Raw genomic sequence first — 12,020 nt, 5'->3', positions numbered from 1 at the left:
CATGCAATTACCATCATTAACTCTGGGATTATTTTAAATTCCCGAAACAAGAGACAATTTCATATGCACTTCATATGAGAAGTTTCCGTAATTAATTATTAAATGCGCGCGTATGTATTTATGCAACATGTCCGTCTCGTAGATAATTATTCATTACAAGATTAATCAGTTAGATTAGAATATAAAATACGCTTTTTTAAATTTTATTTAATTATTTAATTATTTAATTATGTATATGTTCGAAAAATTGAAAACATGAAAAATAAATTAATAAAATAAAAAGCCACACAAAGTATATTATATAATAAAATAAATATATATTATAATAAAGTAAGTAATTAATTGATATCTTTTTATTAAAAAATGTACTCATAATATACTAAGTAAATCTTTTTATAATATACTTTATAATATACTAAAATAAAATTTAAATCATTGATCGTTGATTTTCATCATTGATCATTTATTTTCCCAAAAGCATTCTTATTCGTAAAATTATAAAATTTTTATTTTATTTTAAAGGGAAAAGTAAAATATTTTACTAAGAAAAGACGACATATACACGCACAAAATCGAACGGGATTCGCGCACACTTGAATTATATACGTTAATTATATTACGCATCGCCAAAATTTTAGGGAACGAAGCCAATTTTCTGACATCTTGCAACGTATCTGCTCACGGAAGTGGTATAAGATGATAAAGGGTGTGCACCCATCTTAAAAAGCGTAAAATCACTAAGCATGTAACGGGGTATTCAGAGACGCCGGGCTAAATTACGATCGTGTTACATGTAAGAAAAACAGCTGCCAACTCACCCGATTCCGCGATCCTCCTTCCTGGAAGCTTAATTGTCATCTGATCTCCTCAATTTTGAATTTGAAGCCACGTGTATCGCTCATATTTTATTTAACACTCTGGAAATAGAAAGAAAAAAAGACGTCTTTCAGATGTCTTATGTCATTTAATCAATTCTCATAAATAATTTCAAACGGTACAAAGTTTTAATATCGTAGTATCGTAATATTGTAAAAATCGATATATTCATTACAGTTATTGCAAGGTTTTATTTGAAATTGTATGTTATGCAATAAAATATGTGTTGTGTCAAAAGTTGTTTCTAAATAATATTTATTATAAATTTTAATGTATAACAAATTGATATTAAAATTTCGAAATTAAGAATGTAATCTGAAATTGGAAACATTTAAAAGACATTAAAATACAGCATATGTAACTGCAATGCAATTAATAAGTCTAGTATTAAATTGCATTCACAATCATATTAATCGTATTATTGATTGTAGATTTATAGATCGAGCTTCGATTTATTCAACAAGTCAGAATTTGATTAAGACATAAATGTGATTATATAGAATTATTAATTTTTTCGTTTTCTCTTTTTGTGACGACTCCTTTCCTGTAATTTATTATTTTATCCTTTTACGGAATATGTACACTTGTACATGTTATCCCGATATGTAATTTGTATGCAATTAACGTGTCGCCAACGCATCTTACTGTAAAAGGTAAGCATGTAGAATTTCTTATAAATCATTGGATATGAGAATTTTCGGCCTTAATTGTATTCTCATTATTCGACATGGTTACGAGGACCGACGCAACATCGATAAAAACTCTTGGTGCACAAGTTTATCATCTTTCGCGTCAACTTTATCGCACAAAGATCTTTAATTAACGAGCCAGCGTTTTTATTTATTATCGTCTTAGTTGGTACATATTTACGACTTCAATTATCTACCATATGTATATTATTAGCTTTGAGCTAGTCAAGATAATTCGATAAATCTAGAGCAATGTAAGATTATCAATGGAGATGCTTAAGGAAATATCGCATCCTATAATTTGGCGAAATTAAAGTTTCTGTGTTTCAACTTTCTTTATGTGTATCATATAAATTAAATCTGCAACCGGGTCGAACATTTATAAATGTTACTACATGCGACTACAAGATGACGCGTGTTCGCAAGAAACGTATGTGGTACGATAATTTAACGATACCGAGCGTCCTCTGCTTTCACGAGACACGTGAACAAGATGTTGCAAATGCTGAAGGTCAATGTGCAGACCTCGCCACTTAATTATCGATTATGTAAATACTTTTTCATAAGACAAGCGCCTACGTAACGAAATATTCTTCCTTCCACGTTTATCCGTAACTTTAATTTCCGTTTATGCACTTTCCGTATGTGTATTTTTTATATTTTTCTTTTCTATGATTTTATAACAAATAATGTTTTGCGAAAAAAATATTAGCTAGCTTCTTGGTTTGCTTGTGCGACTCAAATCACATAAATGTGTCAAGTCAAAGCTAACATTATAAATTATGACTTTTACTAATTTTGAATTTTATCTTATTTTTTCTCATTATTGTGTGAATCTTTTTACATATTGTACCTGCAGTATTGTACTTCTTTCAATGGATGAAGGAGAAAAATATTACATCCACGATTGCGTACTACATTTGCATATGTACGAGGTCTGACCGTGTTTCGATCGAATCGAGCATCAAGTTACATTTAAGTAACAAATGTATATAAATATCTACAATTTTTATTATTTGATGTGAGACACAAACGTTTACGATATTGATACCTTCGTATTTCGAAATATATACGTATACATCACTTCGCTGACGAATAACAAAGAAATATATATATATTTTTTTGAAGAAATATATATATATATATATTTTGTCAAAAAAATTAAAAATATTTGCAAGCTTTTAGAGTGGGCAAAAGTTGATTGTAAGAAATGATTTATACTATTCAGAGAAATAATTTATTATTAAAATTACAAACCCGTTGTAAAAATAGGGTGCAATTTGTGTCATTTTATACGCTTAGAATTAATACCTTCTTAAAAATACGATTTATCGATTGCTTATTTCGTATTAATTACGAATAGGAGCTTCTTAAAACTTTCGTCTCAAAACAAATACTTTTTATTATCTCGAATTTTAGCCTTTTTTCTCCCCTTCTTTTCATAATTATGTGTACATTACGCAATGTATTACAATACGTAATGTAAATAATGGAGAAGCAAATTCTATATAAGTGCAATAATTTTCAAATTATAAACAGCATTTTTTCTCGATAGCTCGATATTTCTTCAGCATAATGCCTTATCGCGATTTCAATCCTGGCACATCTTACCACCATCGTCGCTGCTCACTGGCCTCATTCTTAATTTGACATTAATCTTTAAACCGGTACTAATTACGATAATTAATATTCAGTCAGATTGTCGCTCGCGGTGCTACTTTTATCTCGATATCTTGACCACTCTCCACATTTTTTTCGCTTTGCGAATCGTCCTCTTATGAATGTTTTGATTTCTGATAAATATAAATATTGATCATTATTAATAAGATATAATTTCACAGTATTCCAGTATAATTATATCGTAAGCGATATAAAGGGGTATTATCATTAATTATCCCGAGTATCTGACGTATATAATTTTCCTCAGAAAATCTCTCAAGAGAAACGTCATTCGATTAGATATTATAAGTTGCAAGTAATCAGAAATAATTACTACATGTTAATAATTGTGTAAGTAACATTTATCGTTCATTCATATATAGTATAATACTAACGCAAATAATAACGATAATTGCGTTCATTCCGCATGCTAATACAAAAAGCAGTGTGAAAGTAATTGAAGTTTTCTACGAAGGATAATTTACAAGCGATTGTTGTCAAATAGATGAAAAATAACTATTATTTTTCGATTATTATAGAACTATATATATATATATATATATATATATATATATATATTTATCTCTCTTTTTACGTTACGTCTTTTATATTATTATATTATTATATTACTTATTATTTATATTATTATATTATTATATTATTATATTACTTTGCTTATTATATTACTTTTTTCAATTTTCAACGCAAGTTTTTTATCGAACAGATTTATGTATAGTATATACTATATAAATAAATAAATTAAACAAATTTTAAATAAAGTAAATCTTTTATAGCACGCCTTTTGTAATAAAATTAACAGTGATGTAATCTTTCGACACTTGCCTCCAAACTCTAACAGTTTAATTGATTAGAGAACCTTTTAATATCGCTAATAATTATTTTTATAATTAGGTTCCGACTCTCATAACTTTAAGAGAACATAATACATTTGATTTGACCTTTGCATATAACAGGACCGAATATAATGGATTCTCCGATCTATCTCTGGGTAACATTATTCTTTGTCATTCGTGCATCGAGGACGAGAGGACTATGTTAAAAGAGGATTACACAAACCCCGAAACCTAGTAATCCCATCCGAGGATGAAAAGAGAAAAAAAGAATAAATTGGTCAGTTAATTCAGCAGCGCGTTCTGGCGAACGGCTGTTCATTCTACTTCTTTTTCTCTTCCTGCTTACACACGTGCGCAAGAATGCACCGTGAGGCCCCGATGTGCCAGATGATAACACCGCCGGGAGTAAGACAAGTATCGTTGAGGATATCGCGTAACGTCGTGCGTGAAGTTAATAGGCCGAACGAAACCCCGAAATATATTTTCGAATAAATGACTCAAATTTCTGCGATTAATTATAATAATAGTAAAATATTTTCTCTCCATTTGCAAAATTATGTGCACTCAAAACTGCGAGAGAACCACTTCTTCCCTTAAAAAAAAAAAGCTCCATTTCAAAAAAATTTTGTCCAATCCAATTTTCTGGGCTTCTTTTTTTAGGGATAATCCCGGTTACGTCTTTCCTGAGTTCTCTCCGGGGGCGAAGAAATTTATAGGTAGAAGAAGACGTTCCCTCGAATGGACGGTGGTTCAATTTAAATTCTAACGTCGGCGTAGTGATGTATCTCCATTTTGATAACACTTTTAAACGAGACCGAAACAAAACGAAACCCGATTGTGTTGAAACCTTCTCTTACACCTGGAAGTCACTGCCGGTTGGGATCACCCTGAAGGTCCATCCGAGAGATCGCCACTTTCCTGGCGGGATATCAGGTTGAGTTACGAGATAGCGAAGAAGTAGGGGGCACCTGTGCGGCAGGTGACCACTCTGTAGAACACGACAAAACTCCAAGATGCTCATACGTTCGCAATGCATAGGCGCCCAATCAAGCTAATATGTATATTCTATATATATATATATATATATATATATATATATATATATATATTATATATGTATATATTGGATGTATGTGCATGTATGTCATTCTGTATCTTATTACTGTCAAGGCTATTACACATTATTAATATTCAAGCTCGGATATGTATTAATAATAATAATAAATAATATAACAAGAAAATAATACTTATTTTCTTAAATGATTTTTAAAATATGATTAGAATGGCATCATTATATCTTGTATCTTTTTTTCTTTTTTCACAAAATGATACTTCTTTGGATAAATAATTAAATTAAAATGTATTATTTTTTACAATAATGTTACTGATTTTTTAGAAATTTACAAACGATGCCTCCTCACACATATGTAAAGAGAATATTGAGAATACTATGTTTAACTTTACTAAACGTTATTATTTATTCTTATGTGATTTTTTCAATTTTTTCCTCTGTATTTTAATTAATATTAATATTTTAATATTAATATAATTCATATTTTAATTAATACACATTTATGTCACTTATATAATTTAATATGTTAATTATAAAAATAATTAATAACGTTAATAAATAATAATAAAATAATTAAATAATAAAATTTAATAATAAAAAAGTGATTAATAAAATTGATAGTAAACGAGCAATTAATAATAAAATTCAGTAAAAGAGAGAGAAACAATTTTTGATTAAATAATGATTGTGGCATGATAGTTAATTAACAAGTTATGGAGCATCTATAGAAACAGTTAGTAAGTTATACGGATTTACTATCGCATCCATAAAAATACCATCGACCGTACCGCAAATTGACTGCCTTTGTTTCGCTGATTCAGCGTATCGCACAAAAAATGATTGTTTCGATTACGAGCGAACTTACGACCACTTAAATTCTTCATACTTCATAATTGGGTTCATAAAACTGACTATTCGAACGTAAAATCGATGTATAAAAATTGATCATCGAGTTTCAATTCCCAAACTTTATAGCAGAAACGGTTATTGCACCGAAAGACAAGTACCATCAGCAGAATCAATCAATTAATCAATTGCAGTAGAACATCAAGAATTTTTATATGATGATAATTAGCTGTATTTAACTGTATAAAACTTTTAATATTTCACGCATATAAGAGCAATAAAAAATTATATAACAAATTATTATACGAATGGAAAGAGACGATAGTATTACATGTTTTTCAATGTCATAAATATTAATTAATGGAAAAATTCAACTGATAAATTATATATTGTATATATGATTTAATATTGATTTAATATTGATCTTATGATTTAATATTCTCTTAGAATTATTTGCATACATGTCCACAAGTTTGTAAATTTTCGTATAAATTTCAAATTGATTGATCCACGCGATGCAATTTAACAGAACCAATCGTGACATACAAGCATCATCGAAGAGCACCGAATATTTCGATCAAATATCAATTACGGCGCGCCGAGAGGGCAATAAACGGTGCAATCGTACTAATTAGAAGGCGCACAATAGCCGCTTAAGTTTCGATCTGTACGAATCTGCGCGTAATTTACCCGTGCGAGCCGGCGAGGTGCAATTAAAAAAAGGGCGATCGACCGGCCGGCGATGGTTGGGAAAGGACGAGTCTGTGCGGACACACAAAAGGGCTTTCTCCGACCGCGTTCGTTAGGGCGCCGTGATTGGCTTCATGACGGGACAGGTGCGTATCGTAAAACGAAGGTAGGTGTACGAAGGAAGATTCTGCCATCGCCGCCAATATATTACCGGCTTTTGTTACATAGAGAGTCTCGAGGCTTTTATTCATTTGTTCAATGCGCTCCAGGCACAGAGACTTCTATATATTAATTATATTATTCCTACATATAGACTAACACAGTTACCTCTCATATGGTGAGATATGAAACAAGGACATTTACAAAATGTCATATTGGATATCGTTACCATGTCACTTGATAAGACCAAATTAGACGTGATAGTAAAAACGTGTAGTTTAAAATATTTTAAAATAAAAAGAAAAAATAATAATTTGAACATAATTCCGACCATACTTATCATCACGATATTATTCTGAATTTTTAGATCATATAAAAAACTCAAATTTAATTTCTTTTCCATTCTACAAAATAACATCAAGAACAGAGAAAATTATCATTTATATAATAATTCGAAATGTTTAAATAAAAAACGTATTGGTATAAAAATTCAAAATTTTGCAAATAGAAAATATATACATATTTTATAACAAAATATATTTTTAATATTTTTCTATTCTTGTGCAAACAAAATATGTTTAATTAAAATGTGTTTTTATGAGAAGATAATAAAATTGTTGCGTTACCAAATTACCATAAGAAAAAATCTAACTATAATTTTCTCGATTTTTGATCCTTCACATGTATATTACATATATCTTAAATAATTATTTTTTATCAATCAATATGAAAATGGCTTATATACACATATTCTAATAACTTTCGACAAATTAAAATGTGACGCAGTGTATATTAACCCAAGATATATACATATATGTTGTGCCTAATTGTAAATGATTGTCTTGATTTTATCTGTAACATCACTGTTAGCAATCTAACAGTATATGTGTAAAAGTCTGTTCTTCAAATTTGTTGAAAAAGTTGCGAGGTAAATTTTCAAATAAAGATCAATTAAGGAAAATGATTTATCGTGAAACACTCATTCATTTTTCAATTAAAAAAAATCGTATAACTCAAGATTAAAAGTTCCTTATTATTTCATTAGTAAGTTTGAATTATTTTTTGATTATTTCCAAAAGAGTTTGCATCTTTGCATAAATAAATGTGCATTAAAATTTTATGTCAAAATGTTTAAGAAAAATTTAAAAAAACACATAGTGCAACTTATTTTATCAAAGTTTTGTTTGTAAAATGTTGATTTACACATTTGTAATTAAAAAATGATATCCACTATAATATTATTAAAAATATTACACATGTATACAGGGTGAGTCTGATAAAACGTCCACCGTGTTTTTCTCGAAAACGGTAAGAGATAGGTAGAAGACATCCATTATGAAAATTGTAGGATAAGTAGGGGCACATACTTTGATGACCTTGAATAACCTTGAATGTCCGTTTTTCACATCAAGAATTTAAAAAAAATTTTTTTTTAAATGGAATGGGGTACTTTGTAGTCACTCTATCGATAGTACTCAATGAGCTTAATAACTTTTGTGTCAGAGTTTTTTTCGAAAATTCAACCGTTGTCAAGGTATCGACAAAATAAGTCAGAATGAAAATTTGGAATAAATTTTTTTATTATTCCTAACACTGTACTTACTATAGTACACTTACTGTAGTAAGTGTTCAAAATGTGCACCATGTTGAGCCAGACATGCCTGTAGTCTTCGCGGAAAGCTTGCTTGTACTTCTTCTAACTCCTGTGTGGTTATTTCGCGAAAAATTATTTTAATTCTTTCTATCATATTTTCTCGAGTGGTAGGACGTTGAAAATAGGCTAATTCCTTCACTCTTCCCCAGAGGTAAAAGTCCAAACATGTTAAGTCGAGTGATCTCGCAGGAAATAGTACAGGACCACCTCTACCTATCCATTTGTTTGGAAACATTCTGTTGAGTTCTTGTCTCGTATTTATTCCAAAGTGAGGTCGATCACCCGACTTAACATGTTTGGATTTTTCCAAATTTTCATTCTGACTTATTTTGTCGATATCTTGACAACGGTTGAATTTTCGAAAAAAACTCTAATACAAAAGTTATTAAGCTCATTGAGTACTATCGATAGAGTGATTACAAAGTACCTCTTTCCATTTAAAAAAAAATTTTTTTTTAATTCTTGATGTGAAAAACGGACATTCCAGGTTATTCAAAGTCATCAAAGTATGTGCCCCTACTTATCCTACAATTTTCATAATGGATATCTTCTACCTATCTCTTACCGTTTTCGAGAAAAACACGGTGGACGTTTCATCAGACTCACCCTGTATACACTGCTTACATGTATTATTTCTGTGCAAAATCAAACTGATATGTAAATAGCGCATCTGCATATTAGCATCATCAAAATTCCTAACGTGTCATCATCACGACTCGTTATCGGGTAAAAAGAACGAGCGGACTAGCGATATTTAATTGCTGATACGCGCAAAAATTGTCGTCCATAAAATACAAAAAAAAGAAGAATGCTGGCTTCTCTCTCTTTCTTTTTTTTTTGTTAACACACACATATTCAGCGTTTAACAAGCGCACGCGCGTAAAGAGAGTTATAATTTTTTGACGATGCGTATCTATATCAATCAGTCCAAGCCTTAATCGTTGCTGAACATGCAGCTGTCTGCATATTACGACATAAAAATCTAAATTGAAGACTGAAATATCATCAGTATACGATCACACGCAATCATAAGAAAAAAATATTTTTTCTTTCTATAATTAACAAGAATTAAAATTCCATCTTAGTTTAATTCAAATTATTATCAAGATTCGTTGATAAATACATATACACATTCGGTCGGCATATTATTGACACAGATGTGTCCTCTATAAATTTCCAAATCAAGCAGATGAAAGAATCTGCTATTTACGAGATTCGTTCATCGCGAGGAGAACGGCGTGGCGACATCCGTGAACGATGTCCGAGATTATAAATTGGCTAATTAAAAGAAAAAAACATACAAAAGAGAGGCGAAAGCGACGTCGGTTATCTGATGGAAAAGGACAGGCTGGTATTAGGAATAATTTAAGAGGGGGATATGGGAAGAGAAGCAGCATGACCACGAAATCGGCACGCATGTTCGACCGATGTTACTTGGGTGTTTAATTGAGGATTAAAATATCTAATCGTATTTGCAATCTATTGCCAAAATTGTCTGTCCACGCAATTAGCATCAACAGCTTGCCAAATTTTGTTCCGCAGGTTCTTTATATGCATATCTAATGTGTGAATAATTAAAGACGAAATTTTTTTTGCAAAATATGAACTGATTGTCCTGTCTTATTTGAAAATAATATTAATTAATAATTATTGGTGTAGAAAATAATATTTTTTACAGACTGACATGGAAAATCGTCGTGAAAAGGAATAAGAAGAATCTTGAGAAATACATAATTTTTTCATCATGTAAAGAAAGAAATTACGAGATAAAGTTTTTAATATTCTGTCACGATTAACGTGATGATCCTTTTAATTTATGACTATCTGGCGTTCACGAATGCGCCAATCTCTCGGATTGTTCTCTAAAGGCGATTTTTTGCACACCCGGTGTGCAGACATCATCTGTGGACAAACATGTGGATCGAAAATCTCGTCGCAAACCGGATGGTATGAGGGAGCCTTGACTTCGTCTTCCCTCTTCTCTTCAACTTCTTTTTTTCGCTGTGCACTCTTCGCGGTCGATATCCGGTGCCTGAAGTCTACCATCCTTCGATCTTTATTCGCGCGCGCGCAGAAGTTTTCGGAACATTAATCGCGCAACTGCTGTTCAAATTCGCTCTTCGAACTTCGATCGAATCTCGCTCGCCTCCTATCCTCTTCTCCCTCCTCCCTCCTCTTTTACTCAATTAATTATCCAATTTACGAGACTTGATAGAGAGTAGTCGATTCTTATCGGTGGCTCATCGATGAGCCCAATGATCGAACTTACAGAGAGATGATTATTCGCAATGACGCACAAATGTGCGTTGACACGCACAGTGAACTTATCGTGTATAAATTTACATGAGCACATTTTTTATAATTTTTCATTCTTTTGTACGCATGTTATAATTTTTCAAATAATTATTTATGCCCCTCCCTCTACCCCGAAAAATTCAAAACGCGATTTTTGTTTCCTTATACATATATTCGAATTTATTATACGTTATCTACAAGTCAAAATATAATCAAAAGAAAGAGAAAGGAGTATAAGAGATTATCATATATATCTTTAAATTTTACAGAAGGTTTTTATATGTTTTCTATAATTTTTCTATGTCGCGTACAAGTGAAAAAAATTTATTTCCACATCATTTTGCAAAAAAATGAATCCATCCTTTATACGAGTTATCTTTCGATGGAATATCTACAATTTTTTACAATTTTTCTACGTCGTGTACAAATGAAAAAAATTTATTTCCACATCATTTTGCAAAAAAATGAATGCATCCTTTACACGAGGTATCTTTCGATGGAATATCCGGAGACCTAAGACGTCGCACTTATATACACAGCGCGCCAATATCGATGATTACACCGCCGCCGATGAATGGGTCAGGCACATAAAAGGGGCGTGTAACTAATCCGGTGTCGACGACATCATTACCAACCTGACGCGGTTGCCTCGAGCGTGTAATTAATATACACAGGCTGCTCGTAACTCAATCAACAAGAACCCCTCCCCACCCCCTACAATCCCTCTCTCCCTTTCTTAGTCTCTCTCTCTCTCTCTCTTTCTGTCTTCCGTTGCTGCACTTTCTGCCTTCTATGGCTGCATCGATCGTTGACTGTGAAAGATATCGATTCCTCTCTGTCGACACGATACCAAGCACAATCGAACTCCGCATCGCTGGCGTAGCCGCTCTGGGCCTGGCACGCGCCGAAAGCCGATTCGTCCGTTTTCACGGCCGGTTGCCCGGCAATTTGCCGGTTCGCTACCTCTCCAAAAAAGAGAACAAAAATTACTCGGGGGCCCACTTTGTTCTCCCTACTTCACTTTCTTTGCAACGGTGGTTTTTTGCGACCAGGAACGCGAGTACCTCGATATCTCGATCGCGAACGGACGAAGCAGGATTCCCTTCTCGTCGAAGACGAGATGTCACAGATGGGAGAGATGTTATAAATTGTAATGGGATTGTAAAAATATTATTTGTCTATTATTTGTTTGTTCGCATCCTGCTCTCCATCTCACATATTTCTTC

At 31.9% G+C, this 12,020-nt stretch overlaps 1 protein-coding gene across 2 annotated transcripts in view; it reads right to left on the bottom strand.

Annotated features, from left to right (window-relative positions):
- LOC145966136 (uncharacterized) overlaps nt 1-12,020 on the bottom strand; it is a 111,212-nt gene that overhangs the window by 62,427 nt on the left and 36,765 nt on the right. For both annotated transcript variants that reach the window (XM_083089958.1, XM_083089957.1), the window contains exon 3: nt 819-917. In XM_083089958.1, the coding sequence (XP_082946084.1) occupies nt 819-858 (40 nt within the window). In that variant the 5' untranslated portion in view covers nt 859-917. The remainder of the gene's footprint in view (nt 1-818; nt 918-12,020) is intronic.

This window comes from Camponotus vicinus, unplaced genomic scaffold (assembly GCF_025532165.1).
Source record: "Camponotus vicinus isolate PSW18456_S1 unplaced genomic scaffold, iyCamVici1.0 SCAF_2, whole genome shotgun sequence".
In the NCBI taxonomy this organism is placed as follows: domain Eukaryota; kingdom Metazoa; phylum Arthropoda; class Insecta; order Hymenoptera; family Formicidae; genus Camponotus; species Camponotus vicinus.
Note: the sequence above shows the minus strand (reverse complement) of the source record. Positions and strands in the feature narration are given on the sequence as shown.